This window comes from Ahaetulla prasina, chromosome 17, assembly GCF_028640845.1.
Source record: "Ahaetulla prasina isolate Xishuangbanna chromosome 17, ASM2864084v1, whole genome shotgun sequence".
NCBI lineage: Eukaryota > Metazoa > Chordata > Lepidosauria > Squamata > Colubridae > Ahaetulla > Ahaetulla prasina.
Window position 1 is genome coordinate 10,860,349 of NC_080555.1, and position 27,938 is coordinate 10,888,286.

Consider the following 27,938-nt stretch of genomic DNA (forward strand, 5'->3'; position numbering starts at 1 on the left):
CCATTGTAATTACTTGTTCTGACAGCCCGTTTGACAGAGTCAGAACGAATGCAAGCTTTCCTCGGGCATTTGTATGCTCATGGCATACAAATGCCCGAGCATACTGGCATGCTCATCCTGTGGTAAACGTGAAGTGGTGGGTTTCACTTATCTTTGCTACCGGTTTACTTGCTTGTTTCGCGTGTCGCCATTTCTGCATATGCGTAGAGTGTATTTGATGACGTCCGGGCAGGTGGGTGGAGCCTCCCGCCGCTGCTACTACCGATTCGCCCAAACCGGGGAGAACCGGTGGCAACCCACCACTGGAACAGGGACTGCTCAGCCGTTTAGAAAATCACCCAGCGCCCAAAGGGGAGGGGGCTCCAGGATTTTTCTCCATGCAAATTTCCTGGTGTCTTGCAAGCCACCTTAACCCAGCTCTGTTTAACGCACAACATGCTTTTAAATGGGTCACTTACGATCCAGGGGCCACGTTCTCACAAGAGCGTGAATTTGGTGAGTTTCAAACTGGGTTACGGTTGTTGTTGTTGTTTTGTTGCAGGGGTAGCGGGTTGTGTAAACGCGCTTCTTTTGTGTGTGAATCAAGTTTTCAAAAGTAAATGCCCTTATCGACTTTTGCAGCGAGCCAGGAAAAGCTGTTATCTAATCCTGGCATTATAGTAATAACAGCAATGAAAACATGAGATCTCTGCAACTAAGCGGTAAAAATGTTCTCGGTTTGGCACCAGAGTCCTCTGCTGGAAAAAAGCAAATATTATTGCTTGATTGCTACAAGTTTTTTCTGCAAGGAAAGGATTTAAGGATTTGGGGTTAGGAACACTTTGCTTCAGATTGGTGAGAGCAAACAAAGAAATAACCCGAGCCCCCTTCACATGCTTAAATTAATTTCCGAATTATTCCACTTTCCGGCTTTTGACCTTCATGGATAGTATAGGTAGTTCACGACTTACAACAGTTTGTTTAGTGACTGTTCAAAGTTACAACAGCACTAAAAAGAGTCACTTAGAACTGTTTTTCATACTTATGACCGTTGCAGCATCTGTAGGAAATTCAGATTCTTGGCAACTGGCTCATATTTATGACGGTCGCAGTGTCCCGGAGTCGTGCAATACCAGAGGTGGCGTTCACATACTGTAGCACCGGAAATGTGAGCACGCGCGCATGTGTGCAGTGTCACAAAACAGAGGGCAATTTGCTTGCGTGCGCCATCCACGCATGCGTACAATGTCAAACACGGCAATTTGTGCACATGTGCCATTCACAGGGGCCTCTGGTGGCTCAGACTGGTAAGACAGTCTGTTATTAACAGCAGCTGCTTGCAATTACTGCAGGTTCTAGTACCACCAGGCCCAAGGTTGACTCAGCCTTCCATCCTTTATAAGGTAGGTAAAATGAGGACCCAGATTGTTGGGGGCAGTAAGTTGACTTTGTATATAATATACAAATAGGATGAAGACTATTGCTTGACATAGTGTAAGCCGCCCTGAGTCTTCGGAGAAGGGCGGGATATAAATGCAAATTTTAAAAAAAAACACAGCGATATAGGACGGGATTGTACCATGGCGGGTGGGCGCCCACCTGTAGGTCGCCGCTACCAGTTCACCCGAACCTTCTGACAAAGTCGACGAGAAAGCCAGATTAATTTAACAACTGTGTTACTAACTTAACAAAACTGCATTGATTCACTTAAGAACTGTGACAAGAAATGGGGCAAAACTCATTTAACCGCTGTCTCACTTAGCAAATTTAGGAAATTTTGGACTCCGTCCAGGCTGTAAGCTGAGGGCGACCTATATTAAGAAGTATATTCTAATAAAATCAGCTAAAATTATCCTGTAGCCTCAAATTTCTCTTTTTCTACTCAGCGTATGTCAACTTGATGTGGCTTTTTTTTAATGAATTGATGCAAACAGTCGGCTCATGTTCCTTATGACCTGTAAACTTCAGAATCCTTATCCGATATTAATGATTAATAACTGCTTGATATAGGGTGCGTGTTTTGAACTGAGAGATTGGTGCTGACAAATTCATTCTGGCGACATTGTAAACATTAGTATTTTCTTGGGGAGAAAGCCAACCGGCCCATCGGGGATTAAAAGTGTCTTTTGTGTAGCCAAAGCGTCTTTTGGTTTTAGCGAGGAATGTGCAAGCTTTCCAACCTCACAGCACGCTTTGTCAAACCGATTGCAAAAGCTGCCACTTACAAAAACCTTTTGCGTCTTTTCTTATCTTGAAAAAAAACAAACAAACAAAAACCTGTCAGGTTTTCTGTGGAGATTTTATGAGAAAATCATGAAACCACTTAAAATTTATTTGTGCAGAAATGGAGGAAATATTTTATGCTTTTAATAGAAAAAGACAAGACGTGGAAGGAATTAGGAATTAAAAACTGTCACCCTACAGAACCCATTGGCGCCATAAAAATGTAATAAGTAAAACGATAAAAGTAAAAAAAATATATTAAAAGTACTGTAAAATAAAGCTGGTATGATAAGTTATATGCTTGGTAAAATTCTGACATTTGAGGTTTCAGAAAAATGGAGCGTGATTTTATTCCCCGGAAGTTTTAATCTCTTTTATTCACCAAAAGTTTTAATCTCTTTCCTAGGTTGTGAAGTTGGAACGAACATTACCAAAAAGGATCAGCAAGTGAGAAGTACTGAATTCCTGGGGCGGATCCTACCTGGAGCAAAGTCCTAGAAAGGTGGGGGACTACATGGCATCTCATATTTCCCTCTTACCTTTTAGAAACAGCAGCAGAGATAGTCCTCGACATACAACCAAGATGAGGAACAGAATTTCTGTTGCTAAGCAAGGAGCGAGTTGTGAGTTGGGCTTCTTAAAGCAGTCACGTTGAAAAACGCTGCTCGTATCCATCGTCTCGACAAGCAAAGTCAATAGGGGGAAAAACAGACCACGTGATTCAATTTTACGACCTTTTGGGCCACGGTTATTCATTAAATGAATCACTGCAGCTGTTCAGTGAATCATGTGCTCCTTCAGTGCAAGAGTGGGTTTCACTTATCTTTACCACCAGTTCGCCGCGCACACACCCAGCCTTGAAAACATGCCTAAATAGCATGACTTGGAGCCAGGGCAGGTGGGCGGGGGGGTGGGGGTGGGCGGGCCCACCCATCCACGATCGCCGCTACTAGTTCGCCTGAACTGGTGCAAACCGGCAAGAGTACTGCCTCTGCTTCAGTGGAATCTGTTTTCCATTGACTTTGCTTGTCGAGATGATGGATTTGAGCATTGTTTCTCAATGACGTGACCACTTTAAGAAGGGTGGACTTCAACTCCCAGAATTCCCCGGCCAGCATAGTGGCCAAGCTGAAAAAAAACACTGGATTATAATATCACTTAACTACTCTGTAATACATCGCCCTGGCAAATTGTAATTTCTGCCTTAATGAATTTTATTTTCTATGCTTTCCACTGGTGCCTTTTGTGGATAAGTTTGCTGGCCAATTCGGATTGGTTGAGCCAGATTGTCAGGGTTTCAAATAATAGACCCATACCGAGCAAAACTCCAAGGCAGGTAGAGTAGCTTTATTGGACATATCATATTGGCACAGACTCTGAAGGTTCCCATGGTTTTCACTTAATTAAAAGTAAAAGTTTGTTACTTTCTCAAAACTATTAGCCACATGCTCCAATCATGGCGCTGTTTGGCTGCCTGGTGACATCACCCCACCTTCTTCCGACCAGGTGTGAGAATGACCTTGGTTCTCAAGAGAAAGTAATTTGTTTTGACTACAAAACCCCAGCTATCTCTAATCCCCACTCCCTATCCCTCATACTTGCATCCACATGAGATCCTTGGTGAGAAAATAGGACCAAAAAATATATATAAAAATATTCTACCTATAAACCATTACACTTCTACGGTAGCATCAGATCAATTTTCCGCACTGGGCAATTTGAATACATCTTGAAGAGGATTTCCCCTTTATTTTTTATGTTTTAAACCTTGGGAGATTTACAGCTTCTTGTTTCTGTGCCTAAGATGGACAAGGAAGAGGAGAGTACGCGGGAGATCCTACTCCCTGATTGGCAAGACAGTGCTCATGGTATTACCATCAAAGAGACGGATGAAGGCGTCTTCGTGAAGCAGATCCAACAGGACTCACCAGTCGCCAAGACAGGAATTGTACAGGAAGGTTCGTGAAACAATCTTGGGGCCACTATAGAAGAACGGAGTTGGAAGGCATCTTGGAGGTCTTTTAGTCCAGGGGTCTCCAACCTTGGCAACTTTAAGACTTGTGGACTTCAACTCCCATGCGAGGGGTGGACTTCAACTCCCACGCGAGGGGTGGGATTCAAAAATTTTAACAACCGGTTCTCTGCCTGGTTGCTGGGTGGGCGTGGCCATGGTGGGCGTGGCCTACTCTGCGTTCCCCCCCCCCCAGGCTCTGGGAGCTTTCTTTGAGCCTCCAGGATGGTGAAAATGGGCCCTTTTCCAGACTTCCGGAAGGCCCATTTTTCACTCCAGGCTTTTCTCGAGCCTTTGGGAGGGTGGCCCCCCAGAGACCAGAAATGGGCTTTCCAGATTTCCAAAACTTCCGGGAGACTTGTTTTTTTAACCCTCTCCAGCCTCTGCACGAGCCTTGCACTTACCTGGCATCCAAAATGGGCCACGTGGAGCCTCCTGGGCGCCTCCTTGGCCCAAAAATGGGCCATGGCGGGGCATGCCACACCCCCGCACTCCCCCTCCGTCCCCCGTGGATGCCCACACGAGCCCCACTCCCCCAAGCATGCCCGCGTGACACACACACCCGCCACATGCCCGCACATCTCCCACATGCACCCCGCCCCCTGGCTGGCGAGAGGCGTGCATATGCATGTGCAGTACAGCTGAGCTGGGTGACGGCTCGTGTGCCTACAGAGAAGGCTCTGCATGCCAGCTCTGGCATACATGCCATAGTTTCACCATCACAGCTCTATACCATTCTGGACAAATGTTCAGTCTCTTCTTAAAAGCCTCCAACGTTGGCGCTCAATTTACAAAGGCAAGCATTTCCACTGGTTCAGTATTCTTACTTGTTAGCAAGTTTCTCCTTACTTCTACCTTAGGTTGCTTCTTTCCTTGATGAGTTTCCATCCGTTGTTTCTCATCCTGCCTTCAGGTGCTTTGGAGAATAGCTTGACTCCCTCTTCTTTGTGGCAGCCCCTCAAACATTAGAAGAGCGCTATCACATCACACCTAGTTCCTTCTTTTCGCTTTTCACTTCATTGCAAATGATGGGTATTTATTAAGCCGTGATAGAAAAGGCTGCGTGTCCTCAGATAGCCACAGATCAGTCCTTCTATTCTTGTAGATATGCTAGTTTAGAACCTCCATCATTCCCAGCCAAGCTTGGTTAGAGGACTTCTGAAGGCAGAACAAGAAGCAATGGGTGAAAACTTGTCAGAGGAATTTCCTGACAGTGAGAATGATTAGTCACAGTTTGCATCCTGGAGTTGTGGCTGTTCCATCGCTGGAGATCTTCAAGAAAAGATTGGACATCCATTTGTCCAGGATGCAATAAGGTCTCCTTCATTGGGCAGAGAGTTGCAATTCCAAGGTCCCTTCCAACCAGGGGTGAAATGCTCTGAAGTCTTCTACTGGTTCACTTTGCTACTGGTTCGCTTTGCGCGCACATGCGCAGTGCAGTCCAAATGCACGTTTCGCATGCAGGCATACCGCAGGCCCTACTGCGCAGCACTGAAGAAGGAGGATTAAGAAGCCTTTTCTAAAGTAAGTAGAACAGCGAGGGGAGGGAAACAGCTGCGCCACGTGATTTAGATTCGCTAGAAAGCAGAATTTCCTGCTTTCTGGCGAATATAAATCACTCGGCACAGCTGCTCATTGGTCGAACCGGTAGCTTTTATTACTACCGGTTCAGGTGAACTGGTCTGAACCAGTAGCATTTCACCCCTGCTTCCAACCCTATAATTCTATGACCTCTGATGGAAAGCTAAATGCAAGCATCCCACATATCGGTTCCGTCATTATGCTTGGCTCTCAAGAGGTGTACCCAAGATCTAATGCTCTCGTCTGTGCCGTTATATTCCATCCGTTTTGTCCATGCGTGTGAGATGACACATCTACCGATGGGATGGCACTTGTGTGGCGGCAGCACTTTCATTCTTTTGATCACCACGATATAAAAAAAAGATGTCGAGACTCTAGGAAGAGTGCAGAGAAGAGCAAGAAAAATGATTAGGGGGCTGGGGAACCGCTGCAGGAATTGAGTATGATTAGTTTAATGAAAAGAGGGACTAGGGGTGATGTGATAGCATCTTCCAATATTTGAGAGGCTGTGTTCTGACCTAGGCTCCCTTAAAAAGCAGGAAGTAGAGTCTTGGTTCCAGCAAAACCTCTTTTATTTACACAACTGTGAATTCCTTTCATTCACAGTCAGCAAGGCCTGTCCAAACGGTCTTTCAGAGGAATATTTATCAACACAGACCTTATCTCGCTTGGCAAGCTGCCACGTAGCTTGTTTCCAAACGCAGTACAAGGCAAAACTTGGCACAGAGTCTCTCAGAGTCATGGAACGAAGGAATTGTTTCCTGCAAAAGCCCACTCCCTGTTTGCTCCTCTCTTGTTTCCTATGGGAGGGGCCAATCACCTCCAAGGTGTGGCTTTACTCCCAAGTCGACCCTGCTTTCTGAGTTGTTCTTGTCTTCTGGCAGCTCTGTGCATACGCACACTGGGAATGGGCTCCAACTGTTCCTCTGCCTCACTGCTGTCTAGTTCCCTCTTGGCCTCCGATGCAAAGCCCTCGTCCAAGTTTTCCCCAGCCCCCAGGACGGGTTCAAGTTCCTCCCCAACCTCCTCACTGTCCGACTCTGGTGCCATCGGTGGGTGACAACAGGTTGTCACCAACAAGAGGGAGTCAACCTATTCTCCAAAGCAGGACAAAAAGTGGAAATTTATCAAAGAAGTAAGGAGAAATTTCCTGACAGTGAGAACAATTAAATCAGTGGCTTGCCTCCAGAAATTGTGGGTTCTTCGACACTGGAGGTCTTCAAGATGAGATTGGACATCCATTGTCTGGCATGGAATAAGATCTCCTGCCTTGAGCAAGGGATTGGGCTAGAAGACCTCCAAGATCCCTTCCATCTCTGTTATTCTATTATCTTGATGTCTCCTTGAGCTCTTCCTAATCTAATAACCGAATCCTCCCTTTTCTGCAGGAGACCAGATTGTGAGCGCAACCATCTATTTTGACAATGTGCACTCAGGGGAGGTCTCGGAGCTCCTTAAAAACATGGGTCATCACACGGTGGGCCTGCGGCTACAGAGGAAAGGCGACCGCTCCCCGTTGCCAGGGCAGTCTGGTTCCTACGACGTGTTTCCTCCAAGGAGCCCAGAAGTTGTTTTGGTGAGTAAGTGTGAAAAAGAAGAAGAATGGAAGAAGTGTGCATGTGTGGACTATGTAAGGAACACAACAAGCCCGTTTTCCTTGAGCGACTTACTTCGTTCTAGGTCAAGGGTGCTCAAGTTTGAGATTGAACTAGAACTAAGGAGAAATTTCCTGACAATGAGAACAATTAATCAGTGGAACAGTGGAACAGAAGTTGCCTCCATCACTGGAGACTTTTAAGAAAAGACTGGACAGCCATTTGTCTGGAACTGTATAGGTTCTCCTGCTTGAGTAGGGAGCTGGACTAGAACAGGGGTCTCCAACCTTGGCAACTTTAAGACTTGTGGACTTCAACTCCCAGCTTTGCTGGCTGAGGGACTCTGGGAGTTGAAGTCCGCAAGTTTTAAAGTTGCCAAGGTTGGAGACCCCTGGACTAGAAGACCTCCAAAGTTCCCTCCAACTCTATTATTCTCTTAATTAGCGAGAGCATTAGAGACCCAGTTTGATTCGCTTCCTGCAAATAGTTGAAAATAGCCGGTGTGGTACAATTTCACCGTCAGGGAGAGAAAAGCCAATTGGGGAAGGCAGGCCGAAGATGGACCATCTCCATGAAGGGGGGGGGGTTTCCTCCCTCCCATGCAAGCATAAGGTGGCAGCTGACCGGTGGGGTGTGTGTGGCATTTCAGGTCCCAGGGACTGCAGTGGTTTGGTGAGCTTCGATTCAGACCCACCCCCCACTTGAGAAAGGGCCAAAGTGGGACTCACTTTCTCATTTGGGGAGGGGGCACTGATTGGCACCAGATAGGAGCCAGGAACATAGTTTGCCCATGTAAATCAATTCTTTCTTTCTTTTTCTTTCTCCCTCTCTCTCCTTGCTTCCTTCCTATCCTTCCTTCCTTCTTTTTCCTCCCTCCCCCTCCTCTCCTTCCTCCATCCTATTTCTTCCTTCCTTCCTTCCAACCAACCTATCCCTTCCTTCCCTCCCTCCCTCCTTCTCTCCCTTTCTCCCTTTTCCTTTTTTCTGCCTTCTTTCTCCTTCCTTCTCTCCTTTCCTTCCTCTCCCTCCCTCCCTTTCCTTCTTTCCTCCAACCTATCCCTTCCTTCCTTCCTCCCCTCCCTGCTTTCTTCCTTCTCTTTCCCTTCCTTCCTTTTTTCTGCCTTTTCTCCTTTCCTTCCCCTCCCTCCCTCCCTCTTTTCCCTTCTTTCCTCCAACCTTCCTTCCTCCCTTCCCTCCCTCCTTCCTTCTCTCCCTTCCTTCCTTTTCCTTTTTTCTGCTGTCTTTTTACTTTCTTCCTTCTCTCCTTTCCTCCCCCTCCCTCCCTCCCTCCCTTCCCTTCTTTCCTCCAACCTATCCCTTCCTTCCTTCCCTCCTTCCTTCTCTCCCTTCTTTCCTTTCCCTTTTTTCTGCCTTCTTTCTCGTTCTCTTCCTTCTCTTTCTTTCACCCCTCCCTCCCTCCCTCCCTCCCATGCAGTTTCTTTCCTTTTTGGAAATCTATAAAAGTACCCAGAAGTTCAGAGAACAACAACAACAAAAAAGAACATTCCCACCCACCCCTTATTTAATCGTTCCTTTGAATTGCTCTTAGGGTGATCGGTACTGACAAACATCAATTCCTGGCTCTTTTGCACAAACCATCATCTGATTGAGGTCAAGCCAGTTGCAGGGCATGCCTAGGAGCATGCAGTGGTGTGCAGGTGTGCCGCCAGAAGCCGCCGCAATTTGCACAAGGATAGTGACAAAACGGTGTCCATTGCCTTGCGCTCCAGGTGTCCCCATGGTCCCGCCTCCCCCACCCCTTGTCAGGCTGACTCAGCTGCCAATCAAACAGCAACTATTAATCACACAGCAGCTGCCAATCAAACAGCAACTACTAATCACCACAGCAGCTGCCCAATCAAACAGCAGCTACCGATCACACAGCAGCTGTCAGTCAACCAGCTGTGTTGGGCTTCGGGGAGGAGGCGGGCGGGAAGACAAAATGGCTGCCTGGGAGCTCTGAAGCCCTCATGAAGAAGAGGCTGGCTCAATGGAGCCAAAAGCCCCGGGTTCAAAATAAAGAGAGAGAAACTGAGGAGGGGAAAAGGCAGCCATGCTGAGGAAAGGCAGCCAGGAAAGGAGGCAGCATCTGAAAAAACAGGCCAGGGAGAGCCGGCCTGAGGGAAAAGTTTCCCTCAGCTGGAGCCAAGAGTTGAAGATAAGGGGGAGAAATAATAATAATAATAATAATAATAATAATAATAATAATAATAATAATAATAATAACAACAACAACAACAACAACAACAACAACAACAACAACAACAACAACAATCATGGGAAGTGCTCAATAGGTGGATAAAAATGCCAATTCCAATCTAAATATCCGGCTAACTCCAGCCAATTTATTTTATTTTATTTATTATTTACTTTATTTTATTTATTATTTACTTTATTTTATTTTAATTATTTTATTTTATTTTACCAATATTTTTTTTTATTTTATTTGACTTGATGTGATTTATTTGATTTGACTGGTATTGTATTATAGTTTGTTTATTTTATTGTTTTGTTTTATTTTATTTGACCTGATTTATTTCATTTTACCGGTATTGTATTATAGTTATTTATTATTTTATTTTATTTTATTTTATTTATTTCATTTTACCTGTATTGTATTATAGTTTATTTATTTTATTATTTTATTTGACTTAATTTGATTTATTTCATTTTACCAGTATCGTATTATAGTTTATTTATTATTTTATTTTATTTTATTTTATTTGACTTGATTTGATTTATTTGATTTGAGTGGTATTGTATTATATTTATTTATTTTATTATTTTATTTTATTTGACTTGATTTATTTGATTTGACCGGTATTGTATTATAGTTTATTTATTTTATTATTTTATTTGACTTGATTTGATTTATTTGACTGAAGAGGTTTTTATTTATTCGACCGAAGAGCTTGTTAAAAAAATGCTTTTTTTTAATTGAAAAAGTTTTAACAAACAAAAACATTTTTCCCTCTTTTTCTCCCCCCCCCCAATCACAAGGTATTGTTATACATAAACCAAACATAGAATAAAATTTTCCCTTCTAATCCAATTAACCTCATCCAAGTCTTTTCATTTCCTAACCCCCCCATTATATAAAATAATACATCCTAATTATTCAAAGGCAATCTGATATCTCTTAATCTGATATCTCTTTTGTAAATAATCAATCCATTTTTTCCATTCAATTAACTATCTTTCCTGCGTATTGTCTTTCAAAAAGGTTGAGATTTTAGCCATCTCAGCCAAATTAATAACTTTCAATATCCATTCTTCTATTGTAGGTAACTCTTTTTTCTTCCAATATTGTCCAATTAACAGCCTTGCTGCTGTTATTAAGTTCAAAATCAATTTAATCTCAGTCACTGTACAATCTGTTATAATTCCCAAAAGGAAAAATGCTTTTAAAAGGTTCTTTCAATCACAGATGAACTGCGCGAGGCTTTTTTTTTTTACTTTTAAAAGCATTTTTTTGGCCAAAGAAAAAATGTTTTTAAAAGTAAAAAAAACCAACCTCTGATGATTGCGCAGCTCAACTGGGCACTGGGGGGCAGGCAGGGATTTTTGCTACCGGTTCTCCGAACCACCCACCACCATTACTATCGGATCGGGCGATCTGGTCCAAACTGGGAACATTTCACCCCTGCTTCCAACCCTATTATTTTATGTTCTAAGCAAGAATATTTGAAGTGAAATGATGAGGCTTGTCACTGTAGACATTTTTGATAGAGACTGCTATCGGCGATTGCCTGTTAGAAGCACAGTAATTTGAGCAAAAAGTTTGATGACACAATTCCTTTCCCTTTCAGAGTGGAGATGATGAAGAGTACCAGCGGATCTACACCACAAAAATTAAACCTCGCCTTAAATCAGAAGATGGCACAGAAGTTGAGCATGCAGGAACTCAAAGCAGGACCATTACGGTCACCAAAAGGGTCACAGCTTACACTGTCGATGTTACCGGCCATGAAGGTGCCAAAGAGATTGACATCAGCAGTCCTGAGTTTAAGATCAAAATTCCTAAACATGAACTTACCCAAATTTCTAAAGCTGGAATTGAACCGGAGCCTGGGAAAACTGTCATCAAGATCCCACACGTGGATTCACCTGGGATTACCAGCTATGGAAAATCCTCCCACGAAGGAGGGAAATTTTATGATGTGACATATTCTGGACCAACTATTGACTTGCCTTCCCGAAAATTGGAGGCAGGTGTTCCCGATACCCTTGTGGGGCAGCCAAAGGTGGGAAAAACTGATATCCAAGTCTCCAATATCAAGGGTATAGGTTTGAGTGGTCAGGCAGACTTCAGCAGCCCTGAAATCAATGGGAAAACAGGGGACCGACTGCAATTCGATATCAAAGGTCCTAAAATTAAAGGAGAATTGGGAGGGTTACAAGGCGCGGGGATAAAAATTCCTGCCTCAGGCATTGAAGGCAAGACGACAAGTCCAGGTCTTGGTGATGAAAGCAAAGGAAACCTTACATTCCCTGCCATGAGAATGCCCAAATTTGGAATATCATCTCCAAGTGCTGACATTGAAGTTCCTCAACTGGATGCAACAGCTCCATCTGTGACAATCAAAGGCCCAGGAGGATTTCCAGAGGGCCCCAAAGTTGCAATCACAAGCAGGGGAATACCAGAACCAAAATTGGATATGGGTGTAAAAGGACTGGATTTGAAAGGTGGGGTGAAATCAAAGATGGATTTTGGGGCCTCAGACATCGGACTTGAAGAGAGTGAAGACAAATTTAAAATACACCACATGGATATTCCTAAATTTTCTGTTTCAGGCCCTGCAGCAGAAATCAATGTTCCAAAAGGAGGGATTGAGATTAGTGGACAGACACCCAAAATCTCTATGTCAGATATTGACTTGAATCTTAAAAGTCCCAAAGGAAAAGGAGCTACACATATTTCAGGGCCAAAGATTGAAGGGGACTTGAAAGGGCCTAGTATGAATGTTGAGGGCACCAATGTTGACCTTGGTGGACCACTCAAAGGTCCAAAGATCTCAATGCCCTCTGTGAAAACTACCCCAGTTGCTGTGCCAGATATTGACTTGAATCTAAAAGGGACATCATTAAAGGGTGATGTGGATGTTTCTGGGCCCAAACTGGAAGGCGACCTGAAGGGCCCGCAAATTGACATCAAAGGCCCCAAAGTGGACATTGCTGCTCCTGGCATTGGCCTCAAAGGTCCTTCAGGTCAACTGAAAGGGCCTCATGTCAAAACTCCACAAATCTCCATTCCAGACCTTGACCTAAATTTGAAAGGCCCCAAAGTCAAGGGGGACATGGGTGTTTCCATACCAAGAGTGGAAGGAGAACTGAAGGGCCCAGCTGTGGACATCAAGGCTCCAAAAGTAGACGTTGTTGCACCAGATGTTGACCTTCATGGCCCTGGACTCAAAATGCCCAAATTGAAAATGCCCAAATTTGGCGTGCCCAGCTTGAAACCTGTTGTTTCTGATGTGGACATTAGTCTTCCCCAGGGCAGCCTTGACATATCAGGTCCTAAAGTCGATATTGCAGCCCCAAGATTGGATATTGAGGCACCAAAGATTTCAGTTCCAGATTTCGACCTGAACCTGAAAGGACCACCATTAAAGGGTGACATGGATGTTTCTGTACCCAAAGTAGAAGGCAGCTGGAAGGGCCCACAGATAGACCTCAAAGGCCCCAAAGTGGACATTGCGGCTCCTGACATTGGCCTCAAAGGTCCTTCAGGTCAACTGAAAGGGCCTCATGTCAAAACTCCACAAATCTCCATTCCAGACATTGACCTAAATTTGAAAGGTCCCAAAGTCAAGGGTGACATGGGTGTTTCCATACCAAGAGTGGAAGGAGAACTGAAGGGCCCAGCTGTGGACATCAAGGCTCCAAAAGTAGACTTTGTTGCACCAGATGTTGACCTTCATGGCCCTGGACTCAAAATGCCCAAATTGAAAATGCCCAAATTTAGCATGCCCAGCTTGAAAGGTGAAGTTCCTGATGTGGACATTAGTCTTCCCCAGGGCAGCCTTGACTTCTCTGGTCAAAAAGTCGATATTGCAGTCCCAGGATTACATGTTGAGGCACCAAAGTTTTCAGGTCCAGATGTTGAACTGAGCCTGAAAGGGCCATCATTAAAGGGTGATGTGGATGTTTCTGTGCCCAAAGTAGAAGGCAGCCTGAAGGGCCCACAGATAGACCTCAAAGGCCCCAAAGTGGACATTGTGGCTCCTGGCATTGGCCTCAAAGGTCCTTCAGGTCAACTGAAAGGGCCTCATGTCAAAACTCCACAAATCTCCATTCCAGACCTTGACCTAAATTTGAAAGGCCCCAAAGTCAAGGGGGACATGGGTGTTTCCATACCAAGAGTGGAAGGAGAACTGAAGGGCCCAGCTGTGGACATCAAGGCTCCAAAAGTAGACGTTGTTGCACCAGATGTTGACCTTCATGGCCCTGGACTCAAAATGCCCAAATTGAAAATGCCCAAATTTGGCGTGCCCAGCTTGAAACCTGTTGTTTCTGATGTGGACATTAGTCTTCCCCAGGGCAGCCTTGACATATCAGGTCCTAAAGTCGATATTGCAGCCCCAAGATTGGATATTGAGGCACCAAAGATTTCAGTTCCAGATTTCGACCTGAGCCTGAAAGGACCACCATTAAAGGGTGACATGGATGTTTCTGTGCCCAAAGTAGAAGGCAGCTTGAAGGGCCCACAGATAGACCTCAAAGGCCCCAAAGTGGACATTGTGGCTCCTGACATTGGCCTCAAAGGTCCTTCAGGTCAACTGAAAGGGCCTCATTTCAAAACTCCACAAATCTCCATTCCAGACATTGACCTAAATTTGAAAGGTCCCAAAGTCAAGGGGGACATGGGTGTTTCCATACCAAGAGTGGAAGGAGAACTGAAGGGCCCAGCTGTGGACATCAAGGCTCCTAAAGTAGACATTGTATCACCAGATGTTGACCTTCATGGCCCTGGACTCAAAATGCCCAAATTGAAAATGCCCAAATTTGGCGTGCCCAGCTTGAAACCTGACGTTCCTGATGTGGACATTGGTGTTACCCAGGGCAGCCTTGACTTCTCTGGTCCAAAAGTCGATATTGCAGCCCCAGAATTGGACTTTGGAGCACCAGAAGGCAAAATTAAAGGTCCTAAAGTCAAGATGCCAGGATTACATGTTGAGGCACCAAAGGTTTCAGTTTCAGATGTTGACCTGAGCCTGAAAGGGCCATCATTAAAGGGTGATGTGGATGTTTCTGTGCCCAAACTAGAAGGCAGCTTGAAAGGCCCACAGATAGACCTCAAAGGTCCCAAAGTGGACATTGTGGCTCCTGACATTGGCCTCAAAGGTCCTTCAAGTCAACTGAAAGGGCCTCATGTCAAAACTCCACAAATCTCCATTCCAGACATTGACCTAAATTTGAAAGGCCCCAAAGTCAAGGGGGCCATGGGTTTTTCCATACCAAGAGTGGAAGGAGAACTGAAGGGCCCAGCTGTGGACATCAAGGCTCCAAAAGTAGACATTGTTGCACCAGATGTTGACCTTCACGGACCTGGACTCAAAATGCCCAAATTGAAAATGCCCAAATTTGGCGTGCCCAGCTTGAAACCTGACGTTCCTGATGTGGACATTGGTGTTACCCAGGGCAGCCTTGACTTCTCTGGTCCGAAAGTCGATATTGCAGCCCCAGAATGGGACGTTGGAGCACCAGAAGGCAAAATTAAAGGTCCTAAAGTCAAGATGCCAGAAATGCATGTCAAAGGTCCTAAAATCTCCATGCCAGACACTGATTTGAATCTAAAGGGGCCCAAACTCACAGGAGACATTGATGTTTCTATTCCAAAATTAGAAGGTGATATAAAAGGTCCAGAAATTGATATCAAAGGTCCAAAGTTAGATATTGAAGCACCAGATGTTGACCTACATGGACCAGAAGGGAAATTGAAGATGCCAAAATTCAAAATGCCTAAGTTTGGAATACCCAGCTTCAAAGGAGAAAGTCCGGATATGGATTTAAACCTCCCCAAAGCAGAGCTTGATGTTTCTGTTCCAACAGTTGACGTAGCAGCACCAAGTTTGGACATTGAAGGCCCAGAAGGAAAACTAAAAGGATCCAAATTTAAGATGCCTGAGTTTAATATTCATGCACCAAAGATATCAATGCCAGATGTTGATTTGAATCTAAAAGGGCCAAAATGGAAAGGGAATGCAGATATTTCTGGACCAAAAATAGAAGGTGAATTTAAGGGACCCCAGGTTGATATTGAAGGTCCTAAACTAGATGTTGATATCCCTGATGTAGAGCTGGAAGGGCCTGAAGGAAAAATTAAAGGATCCAAATTCAAAATGCCAAAACTGAATATTAAAGCTCCCAAAATCTCTATGCCAGATGTAGATCTGAATCTCAAAGTCCCCAAAACGAAGGGTGAAATGGATGTAACGGTTCCAAAACTAGAAGGAGATCTGAAAGGACCCAATCTTGCTGCACCAAAATTGGATATAGATCTCCCAGATGTTGAACTTGAAGGCCCAGAAGCCAAGTTGAAGATGCCCAAAATGAAGCTACCAAAATTTGGAACACCTGGGTTGAAAGGAGAGGGTCCTGATGTTAATGTGAGCCTTCCCAAAGGAGATTTGGATGTTTCAGGGCCAAAAATAGATATTGATATGCCAAGTGTGGACCTTGAAGGCCCAGAAGGAAAACTGAAAGGTCCAAAGTTTAAAATGCCTGAAATGCATTTCAAAACACCCAAAATCTCCATGCCAGATATTGACTTTGATTTGAAAGGTCCAAAAGTGAAAGGTGATATGGATGCTTCTATTCCAACACTAGAAGGAGAATTCAAGGGACCCAGCGTTGATATCAAGAGGCCTACAGTAGAGCTAAGTGGTCCAGACATTGATCTCCAGAGTGAGGGGAAACTAAAAATGCCAAAATTGAAGATGCCAATTTTTACTGTTTCAAGCCCAAAACTAGAAAGTCCTGATGTAGATCTAAGTTTGCCAAAGGGAGAAATTGACATCTCAGGTCCAAAGATAGATGTGGAAGCTCCAGAACTTGATATTGAAGGTCCTGAAGGAAAGCTGAAAGGTTCAAAATTTAAGATGCCAAAACTAAATATCAAAGCACCGAAGATCTCCATGCCTGATGTAGACTTGAACATTAAAGGACCTGGAGCGAGAGGACAGATGGATGTAACTGTACCAAATATTGGAGGCAATCTTGAAGGACCTCAGATTGATATAAAGTCTCCTAAACTGGATGTGGAAGACATTCACTTAGAATGTCCAGAAGGAAAAGTGAAAGGGCCCAAATTTAAGATGCCTGAAATGCACATCAAAGCTCCAAAGATTACTATGCCAGATGTTGATTTCAACTTGAAAGGTCCAAAGCTGAAGGGAGATGTTGATGTTTCTGTCCCAAAGCTGGAAGGTGACCTGAAAGCCCCAGATTTAGATCTCACAGGTCCCAAAGTGGACATTGATGCACCTAATGTTGAACTTCATGGACCAGAAGGAAAGTTGAAGATGCCCAAATTCAAAATGCCCAAATTTGGAATGCCCAGCTTCAAAGGGGAAGGTCCAGATGTGGATGTAAGCCTCCCCAAAGGAGATCTCGATCTTTCTGGTCCAAAAGTTGAAAGGAGATGTCGATGTTTCTGTCCCAAAACTGGAAGGAAATTTGAAAGGCCCAAGTGTGGACCTTGAAGGTCCTGAAGGAAAACTTAAAGGTCCTAAGTTTAAGATGCCTGAAATGCATTTTAATGTTCCTAAAATCTCTATGCCTGATATAGATTTGAACTGGAGGAAACCTAAAGTAGAAGCCGATGTATCTATACCAACAGTGGAGGGGGATTTGAAAGGCCCAAGTGTGGACATCAAAGGTCCCAAACTAGATATTGATGTCCCTGATGTTGACATTGAGGGACCAGAAGGGAAATGGAAAGGGCCCAAATTTAAGATGCCTGAAATGAACATCAAAGCTCCCAAAATTTCCATGCCAGAGTTTGACTTGAATTTGAAAGGTCCTAAAATGAAGGGAGATGTGGATGTGGATGTTTCTGTGCCGAAGCTAGAGGGGGATATTAAGGGGCCAGAACTCGATATTAAAGCACCCCAATTAGATATTAATGCCCCTGATATAAGTATGGAAGTACCAGAGGGAAAGATAAAAGGTCCTAAATTTAAGATGCCCGAAATGCACATGAAAACTCCAAAGATCTCTATGCCAGATTTTGACTTGAACCTCAAAGGTCCAAAAGTAAAGGGAGATGTGGATGTTTCTCTTCCCAAACTGGAAGGAGATATGAAAGGTCCAGATGTGGATATCCGGGGTCCCAAATTGGACATTGACGCACCGGATGTAGAAATTGAAGGTCCTGAAGGAAAGTGGAAGAGTCCCAAGTTTAAGATGCCCGAAATGAACATCAAAGCTCCCAAAATCTCCATGCCAGACTTCGACTTGAACCTCAAAGGTCCCAGAGTGAAAGGAGATGTGGATGTCTCCGTACCGAGCTTGGAAGGTGATCTGAAGGGCCCCGACATTGACATCAAAGGGCCCAAGCTAGACGTTGACGTTCCAGATGTTGATCTTGAAGGTCCTGAAGGGAAGTGGAAAAGTCCCAAGTTTAAGATGCCTGAAATGAACATCAAAGCTCCTAAAATCTCTATGCCAGACTTCGATTTGAACCTGAAAGGACCTAAAGTGAAAGGTGATGTGGATGTTTCTGTTCCAAAGTTGGAAGGTGACCTGAGAGGCCCTGATGTGGACATTCAAGGCCCTAGAGTGGACATTGACATGCCCGATGTTGATTTGCATGGTCCAGAGGGTAAAATCAAGCTGCCCAAATTTAAAATGCCCAAGTTTGGGATGCCTGGATTTAAAGGAGAAGGTCCTTCAGTGGATGTGACCATGCCCAAGGGAGAAGTGGATATATCTGGTCCCAAACTAGATATTGAAACACCTGATCTGGAAATCGAACACCCAGAAGGAAAACTGAAAGGCCCCAAAATGAAGATGCCGGAAATGCATTTTAACGTCCCCAAAATCTCAATACCAGATATTGATTTGAATTTGAAAGGCCCAAAACTCAAAGGAGATGTAGGAGGGGACATTAAAGGACCAGACATTGCATTGAAAGGACCTGATGTCGAACTGGAGACTCCAAAAGTAGAGATTGAAGCAAAACCAAAGAAATCAAGATTTAAACTTCCCAAGTTCAATTTTTCTGGCCCCAAACTTCATACACCTGAAGTTGATGTGAAGGTTAAGAAACCAGATGTTGATATCTCAGGACCAAAAGTGGGTGTTCAGAGTCCAGATGTGGATATCCAAGGAAAAGCAAAAGGTTCTAAATTTAAAATGCCATCATTGAATATTTCCTCCCCTAAGGTCTTTATGCCTGATGTGGAACTAAATTTGAAAGGGCCTAAATTAAAAGGAGACCTGAATGTTTCTGCACCAAGCTTGGAAGGAGATTTGAAAGCCCCTGAAATTGATATCAAAGGCCCCAAGATCGAGGTTGGTACACCAGAAGTTGATCTTCATGGCCCTGAAGGCAAACTCAAAATGCCTAAGTTTAAAATGCCCAAATTTGGAATCCCAGGCATCAAAGCAGAAGCTCCCGATGTGGATGTAACCCTTCCCAAAGCTGATTTTGACCTGTCGGGCCCCAAAGTGGACATTGAAACGCCTGACCTAGAAGGACCAGAGGGGAAGCTGAGAGGTCCGAGAATTAAGATGCCAGAAATGCAAATCAAAACTCCGAAAATCTCAATGCCAGACATAGACCTGAATCTGAAAGGCCCAAAATTGAAAGGAGACATCGATGTCTCTGTGCCAAAGTTGGAGGGCCCTGACGTTGATATCAAAGGTCCAAAAGTAGATGTTGACCTTCCAGATGTTGACCTTGAAGGCCCAGAAGGAAAACTGAAAGGGCCCAGGTTTAAGATGCCTGACATGCACTTTAAGACTCCCAAAATTTCCATGCCAGATTTTGACTTAAACCTGAAAGGACCCAAATTAAAAGGTGACGCAGATGTGACCTTCCCAACATTGGAAGGTGATCTAAAGGGCCCAGAGGTTGATATCAAAGCACCTAAACTTGATGTAGATGTTCCTGATATTGAACTGGAGGCCCCAGAAGGAAAATGGAAAGGACCCAAATTTAAGATGCCGGACATGAACATCAAGGCACCTAAAATTTCAATGCCAGATGTGGATTTCAACTTGAAAGGACCTAAACTCAAGGGAGATGTGGATGTCTCAACTCCAGGAATGCAAGGAGAACTTAGAGGACCAGATGTGGATATCAAAGGTCCAAAGCTGGACATTGATGTCCCAGATGTTGATCTACATGGACCAGAAGGAAAACTGAAGATGCCAAAATTCAAGATGCCCAAGTTTGGCATGCCTGGTTTCAAAGGAGAAGGTCCAGATGTGGATGTAAGCCTCCCTAAGGGAGATCTCGATGTTTCTGGTCCCAAGGTTGAACTTGAAGGACCAAGCTTGGACATTGAAGGCCCAGAAGGAAAAGTGAAAGGGCCCAAATTTAAGATGCCTGAAATGCACTTCAAGACCCCAAAGATCTCAATGCCCGATATTGATCTCAACCTCAAAGGTCCAAAGATGAAGGGAGATGTGGATGTTTCTGTTCCTAAGCTAGAAGGTCCAGATGTGGATATCAAGGGACCCAAATTGGACATTGATGCACCTGATGTAGAAATTGAAGGTCCTGAAGGGAAGTGGAAAAGTCCCAAGTTTAAGATGCCCGAAATGAACATCAAAGCTCCCAAAATCTCCATGCCAGACTTTGACTTGAACCTCAAAGGTCCCAGAGTGAAAGGAGATGTGGATGTCTCCGTACCGAGCTTGGAAGGTGATCTGAAGGGCCCCGACATTGACATCAAAGGGCCCAAGCTAGACGTTGATGTTCCAGATGTTGATCTTGAAGGCCCAGAAGGGAAGTGGAAAGGACCCAAATTTAAGATGCCTGAAATGAACATCAAAGCTCCCAAAATCTCCATGCCAGACTTTGATTTGAACCTGAAAGGTCCAAAAGTGAAAGGAGACTTGGATGTCTCAGTTCCAGAGGGTGATTTGAAAGGCCCAGAAATTGACATCAAAGGTCCAAAGCTAGATATCGATGCTCCAGATGTTGAACTACATGGTCCAGAAGGAAAACTCAAAATGCCCAAGTTCAAGATGCCCAAGTTTGGCATGCCCAGCTTCAAAGGGGAAGGGCCAGATATGGATGTAAGCCTCCCAAAAGCAGACCTTGACATTTCGGTCCCCAAAGTTGAACTGGAAGCACCATGTATGGACATTGAAGGCCCAGAAGGAAAAGTGAAAGGACCCAAATTTAAGATGCCTGAGGTGCACTTCAGGACCCCAAAGATCTCCATGCCCGATATTGATCTGAACCTCAAAGGTCCAAAGATGAAGGGAGATGTGGATGTGTCTGTTCCTAAGCTAGAAGGTGGCCTAAAAGGGCCAGATGTGGATATCAAAGGTCCCAAAGTGGACATTGATGCACCTAATGTTGAACTTCATGGACCAGAAGGAAAGTTGAAGATGCCAAAATTCAAAATGCCCAATTTCGGAATGCCCAGCTTCAAAGGGGAAGGTCCAGATGTTGATGTAAGCCTCCCCAAAGGAGATCTTGATGTTTCTGTCCCAAAAGTTGAACTTGAAGCTCCATGTTTAGACATTGAGGGCCCAGAAGGAAAAGTGAAAGGGCCCAAATTTAAGATGCCTGAAATGCACTTCAAGACCCCAAAGATCTCCATGCCCGATATTGATCTGAACCTCAAAGGTCCAAAGCTGAAGGGAGATGTGGATGTTTCTGTTCCAAAGCTAGAAGGTCCAGATGTGGATATCAAGGGACCCAGATTGGATATTGATGCACCAGATGTAGAAATTGAAGGTCCTGAAGGAAAGTGGAAAAGTCCCAAGTTTAAGATGCCTGAAATGAACATCAAAGCTCCCAAAATCTCCATGCCGGACTTTGACTTGAACCTCAAAGGTCCCAGAGTGAAAGGAGATGTGGATGTCTCCGTACCGAGCTTGGAAGGTGATCTGAAGGGCCCCGACATTGACATCAAAGGGCCCAAGCTAGACGTTAATGTTCCAGATGTTGATCTTGAAGGCCCAGAAGGGAAGTGGAAAGGACCCAAATTTAAGATGCCTGAAATGAACATCAAAGCTCCCAAAATCTCCATGCCAGACTTTGATTTGAACCTGAGAGGTCCAAAAGTGAAAGGAGATGTGGATGTTTCTGTGCCAAAGTTGGAAGGTGACCTGAAAGGCCCTGATGTGGACATTAATGTTCCTCAGATAGATCCTCCTGACATTGATATTAAAGGACCCGAAGGCAAAATGAAAGGCCCTAAATTTCAGATGCCTGAATTTAACATCAAGGCCCCCAAAATCGCCATGCCAGATATGGACTTCAACCTCAAAGGCCCTAAACTGAAAGGAGATGTTGATCTAGAAGTATCTGCTCCCAAAATAGATACTGATTTGAAGGGGCCAGATCTTGATATCAAGGGCCCTAAGCTGGATGTCTCCGTACCTGATTTGGAATTGCAATGTCCTGAGGGAAAACTCAAAGGGCCCAAGTTTAAGATGCCTGAAATGAACATCAAAGCTCCCAAAATCTCCATGCCGGACTTTGATTTGAACCTCAAAGGTCCCAAAATGAAAGGAGATGTGGATGTCTCCGTACCGAGCTTGGAAGGTGATCTGAAGGGCCCCGACATCGACATCAAAGGGCCCAAGCTAGACGTTGATGTTGGAGGTCCTGAAGGAAGTTGGAAAGGTCCCAAAATTAAGATGCCTGAAATGAACATCAAAGCTCCCAAAATCTCCATGCCTGATGTACAGTTTGGTATGAAAGGTGATGTCTCTGGACCAAAACTCATAGGAGATTTGAAAGGTCCTGAAATTGATGTTGCTGCTCCCACTGTTGATATCCACGGTCCGGATGGAAAAGTAAAATTACCCAAGATGAAGCTTCCCAAATTTGATATCCCTGAGTTCAAAGGAGAAGGACCTCAGTTGGACGTCAACCTGCCTGAAGGAGAGTTGAAAGTATCGGGTTCGGATGTGAAAATTGAAGCTCCAACTTTGGACGTCAAAGGGCCAGAAGGACAATTGAAGGGCCCTGCGGTGAAGATGCCAGAAATGCATTTCAAAACACCTCAGATCTCCATGCCGGAAATTGACTTAAATCTGAAAGGTCACAAGGTGAAGGGTGATGTGGATGTCTCCATTCCAGGAATGGCCATCCAAGGACCAGGAATTGAAGCTAAAGGTCCAGAGATTGACTTGGAATGTCCGGATGTGAACGTTGAAGGGCCGGAGGGCAATGTTAAACTCCCCAAATTTAAGATGCCAAAATTTGGGTTTGGAGCAAAGAGCCCGAAGGCTGACGTGAAATCTCCCACTTTGGACGTGTCTCTTCCAGAAGCTGAGCTGAACGTTGAGTCGCCAGACGTTGCCATTTCTGCCAAAGGGAAAAAAAGCAAATTCAAAATGCCCAAAATCCACATGAGCGGACCTAAAGTCAAAGGCAAGAAGGGTGGTTTTGATGTGAGTGGAGAAATGGACGCCAATCTGAAATCACCGGATTTGGACGGAAGCCTCTCGGTTCCAGAAGCCTCCCTGAAAGCAGATGCCAACATCAAATCCCCCAAGGGAAAGAAACCAGTCTTTGGAAAACTCTCGTTTCCTGATGTTGAGTTTGATATCAAATCGCCCGTGTTCAAGGCCGATGCTTCTATGCCTAAGGTGGAAGGAGAGGTCAAGATGCCAGGAATAGATGTGACGTCACCCAGTCTGAAATCACCCAGTCTTGAAGCTTCCGTTCCCAGCGGAAGCGTTAACATTGGCGGCCCCGATATTGGTCTTAAGGCCCCCGAGTTCAAGCTCTCGGGTGAAAGCATTGGCCTGGCTGGTCCCAAATTGGAAGGAGATCTGAGAATCCCCAGCGCTGAAGCCAACCTCACCATTCCTGACATCAACCTGAAAGGTCCATCAGTCAACGTGCCTTCTGCGGATGTTTCCGCACCTTCCATCTCTGCCCCTGGTGTCGATCTTCATTTGAAAGGACCAAAGCTGAAAGGGGATGTTGATCTCCCAAGTGCCGAAATCCAAGGCCCAGGAGGGAAGCTGAAATTCCCCAAGTTCAGCTTGCCCAAATTCGGGAAGCCAGGGGTGAACCTGGAAGGGCCGGATGTAGACATTCAAGGACAGATGCCCTCTGCACACCTTGATGTCTCTCCCCCACGAATTGGAGGAGAGGCAAGCATTCCTGAAATGGACGTGAACCTGAAAGGACCAAAGCTAGGAAAAGACCTGGGTTTTTCTGGTGAGATTAAAGCTCCAAAGATGGATATTGGCATGCCAGATGTTGGCGTTGGTGGATTCGAAGGGACGTTTCAGATGCAAAAGCCTTCGGGTCTAGATGTCAATCTAACAGCTCCAGATTTTGACATGAGAGGGCCGAAAGTGAAGATGACTTCGGAAGGAGGCATCTCTGGACCTGAGATGGACATCAATCTGAAAGGACCAAAGATCAAAGGAGATCTCGGCATTTCTGGTAGCATGACATCTCCCAAGGTGGAAGGCTCTGGAGGTGGAGTTAAACTTCCCTGCATGAAACTTCCTCAGTTTGCTATCGCTGGTGAGGGAGGCGGCATTTCAGGACCACAGATCAAAGGACCTGAAGCTGGCTTTGATTTGAACATGAAAGGACCAAGTTTGAAAGGAGATGCCCAGTTTGCTACCGACTTGAAAGGTCAACACGTTGGACTGGAAATGCCAGGCATGAAGGTTTCTGGCCTGGACTTGGACATTGGGACCCCGGATATCTGTCTGAGAGGACCTTCCCTCAATGTCTCAGGTCCAAAGGTTTCTGGGCCAGATTTTGAGGTCAATCTGAAAGGGCCCAAGGCCAAAATGCCAGAGCTACATGTGGGCGCCAAAGGAACAGGGGACCTTCACTTTTCTGGACCAAAGATAGGGGGTGATCTCAGCGGTCCCAAATTAGGTATCAAAGGTCCTTCTATTGGGATGGATGCTCCACAAGGCCATTTAGAAAGTTCAACTGGGAAGGTCTACTTCCCTAAAATGAAAATGCCAAAATTTGTGGTAGCAGGGCAGGAACCGATGGGAAGGGAAGTCGGGGTCGATGTTGACTTTCCCCAACCGCCACAAGCGAGTCTTCACGTTGAGGCAGGGACGGTTGAGCTGGAAGAACCTGACCTGAAATTGAAGAAATCCAAAATCAAAATGCCTAAGTTTGCCTTCTCCAAACCCAAAGCCAAGGGAAGTGTGGGCTCTCCAGAAGTTTCAACATCTGGGGCCGGAGTTGAAGGAGAGCTCAAAGCAAGTTTAGGGTCCTTAGAAGGTGAGGTGGAAGTAGGGGAAGCCGCCGCCTCGCCCAAAGGAAAGTTCTCCTTCTTTAAGACCAAAAAGTCTCGGCACCGGTCATCCTCCTTTAGCGACGAGCACTCCTCGCACTCCACCCCGACCGGCACGCTGGAGCACGAAGGAGACAAAGGCAAGCACGCCAAGCTCAAATTTGGCACTTTTGGCGGGATAGGGTCGAAAAGCAAAGGGTCTTACGAGGTCACTGGAAGCGACGACGAGGCAGGGAGAACACAAGGCAGCGGAGCCTCCCTGGAGTCCAAAAAATCTCGACTGTCCTCGTCCTCCAGTAACGAAAGCGGGACGAAAGCCGGCTTCCGAGTGCCGGTGGTCGAGTTGACGGTGGCGAAAAAGAAAGAGTAGTCCAGGAAAACGCTCGTGTACATAACACCCCCTTTCCTGTACATAATGTCCCTCTCGCCCCATCGCCCTCTCCTTCTCCCTCTGTATATATATATTTTTCCACACACCCCAGCTTCAAATACTTTGCAATGAAACAGGTGATCTACAGTGAAATAATCGGGTTTTGAGAGCAAAGTGATTCCTGTTTTACTGTGAATAGGGCAGGTTCCACTGAAAAGATTTCTATCTTCCAGAGATCTAAATCGATTCCAAACTGAAACAGCCGCATCCGTGGTCATCTAGGGCTGATGGCGAGCAGTTTATGCGTATCGTCGGCATGATTTTTCACGGTGCGGCCACGACATTCGGCATTGTGGAGCCCACCAGACATTGCTGGCGACATAAATACCTCTAAATTCTTCCCAAGCAGTCGTGGCTGCATTGCAGCAAAAACACGGCGTATTTCTTTCTTTTTTAAAAAGAAAAAAGAAAAACTTTTTTAAAAAAGAGAAAAAATAATTTTTTTTAAAAATTTTTTTTTTAAAAGAATTGTTAAAAAAAACACTTTTTTTTTAAAAAGCAGCAGATGCCTTAAAACAAACAGCGGCGTGTTCGATCGGCTGTATCAGTTTGAATTCAGTCAATCTAAAAAAAATTCCTCCAGACATAACAGATAAGCAAACGGGCGGGTTTTTTTTGTTTTTTGTTTTTGCAGACGGAGAAGTGATGAATTTTTGAAAAAGCCTGGATTATGTGATATTTAAAGCTGTGCCGTAAGGAAGATAGATGTACAGTTTTTTTGGGGAGTATTTTGGACGATTTCTCTCTTCTGTTTGGGCCTAGGATTGTGCTTTGTATGCTACAAGAGCTTTACGTTTACCTAAGCAAGCTTTGATTGAGATATATTATATATATATTTCAATTCACTGAATATCTTCAGTGTTGATCCATGGAAATGTGTTAATTTTAACTACTAGGGGTTTATTATTATAATTATTATTTTTTTGCTTTTACCTGCAGGGGGCTAAAATGTTTTATCCTTTAAAATTATGGATATATGAAAAAAAAACACTGCACATATACAGAAAGCAAGTAAGATATATCACATTTGGGCCTTTTTTTTGCAACAAAAATGACTTTTTCATTTGTTTGATAAAACGACTAAACCGACTTCAACCAAATATCCACATGTAATTTATTTGTTGCTCAAAAGACGCATTGCTGTTGCAAAACAATTCAAGCCAAAAGTCCTTAACGACGTCATCTTAATTGTTTCTGTATATTTCTTATTTTTGTAAAAGAAAAGAAGTTCTCTTAGCTGAGGAACAAATATTTTTGTCATTAATTCCTCCCGACAGATGCAAATTGTTATCCTTTTGTCATTAACTGTACCTTGATTATAAAACAAAACAAATACAAAGAAAACTATTTTTCAGCACTTTAATGGCAAATTAATTGAGAATGTATGGAAACCGATCTTGTAAAATGCAAATAAACTGTTTATTAACCTTTTAACCTCTGTGCTTTTTCTGGGTTTTTTTTTTGGTGGTGGTTGTTGTTCACTTGCAACTATAAATATCCTTTGAGATGTCCATATTTTCAAGCAACGCTGAGCAGACAAACCTACAAAGGCAAAAATAGATCTTCCAGGCTGGGACCAACATTGTCCTAAGCAACTGGAAAGTCAGTTTGATATATTTACAGATTACAGATTAACAGAGCTGGAAGGGACCTTGGAGGTCATCTAGTCCAACCCCCCCCCCGCCCAAGTAGGAGATAGTACATCATTTCTCACAAATGGCAGTCCAGTCTTTTCTGGAAAGCCTCCAGGGATGATGCTCCCACAACTTCCGAAGGCAACTTCTGTTCCATGGATGGATTGTTCTCACTGTCAGGAAATTCCTCCTTATTTCTAGGTTGAATCTCTCCTTGGTCAGTTTCCATACATTGTTCCTAGTCTGGACTTCAGGGGCTTTGGAAAATAGCTTGACCTCCTCCCTCCTCTCTGTGGCAGCCCCTCCAATATTGGAAGACTGCTCTCATGTCTCCCCTGGTCCTTCTCTTCCCTAGACTAGCCATGTCTTCTGTCCATCCATGGTTCACTCAGATGTCTGTCTGTCTTGTCTCTTTCTTTCTTTCTTTCTTCCTTCCTTCCTTCCTTCCTTCCTTCCACCTTCCATCTTTTCTGTCTTTCCTTCCCTCTTTCTTTCTTTCCTTCCTTCCCTCTCTTCCACATTCCTCCCTCCCTCCCTCCCTCCTTCCTTCCGCTTTGGAAAATAGTTTGACCCCCTTCCTCCTCTCTGTGGCAGCCCCTCAAATATTGGAAGATGCTCTCCTGTCTCCCCTGGTCCTTCTCTTCACTAGACTAGCCATGTCTTCTGTCCATCCATGGTTCACTCAGATGTCTGTCTGTCTGTCTTTCTTTCTTTCTTCCTTCCTTCCTTCCTTCCTTCCACCTTCCATCTTTTCTGTCTTTCCTTCCCTCTTTCTTTCTTTCCTTCCTTCCCTCTCTTCCACCTTCCTCCCTCCCTCCCTCCTTCCGCTTTGGAAAATAGTTTGACCCCCTTCCTCCTCTCTGTGGCAGCCCCTCAAATATTGGAAGATGCTCTCCTGTCTCCCCTAGTCCTTCTCTTCACTAGACCAGCCATGCCCAGTTCCTGCAACCGTTCATTGTATGTTTTAGCCTCCAGTCCCCTCATCATCCTGGTTGCTCTTCTCTGCACCCTTTCTAGAGTCTCAGCGATTTTTTTTATAGTTTGATGACCAAAACTGGATGCAGG

The 27,938-nt window shown here is 44.6% G+C and overlaps 1 protein-coding gene across 1 annotated transcript in view; it reads left to right on the plus strand.

Moving 5' to 3' along the window:
• AHNAK (AHNAK nucleoprotein) overlaps nucleotides 1–26,673 on the plus strand; it is a 92,058-nt gene extending 65,385 nt beyond the window's left edge. The window contains 5 exon segments of the mRNA XM_058160027.1: nucleotides 2,609–2,704; nucleotides 4,007–4,160; nucleotides 7,183–7,370; nucleotides 11,199–17,018; nucleotides 17,020–26,673. Of these exon segments, the coding sequence (XP_058016010.1) occupies nucleotides 4,007–4,160; nucleotides 7,183–7,370; nucleotides 11,199–17,018; nucleotides 17,020–25,179 (14,322 nt within the window). The 5' untranslated portion in view covers nucleotides 2,609–2,704 and the 3' untranslated portion in view covers nucleotides 25,180–26,673.
• The last annotated feature ends 1,265 nt before the right edge of the window (nucleotides 26,674–27,938 follow it).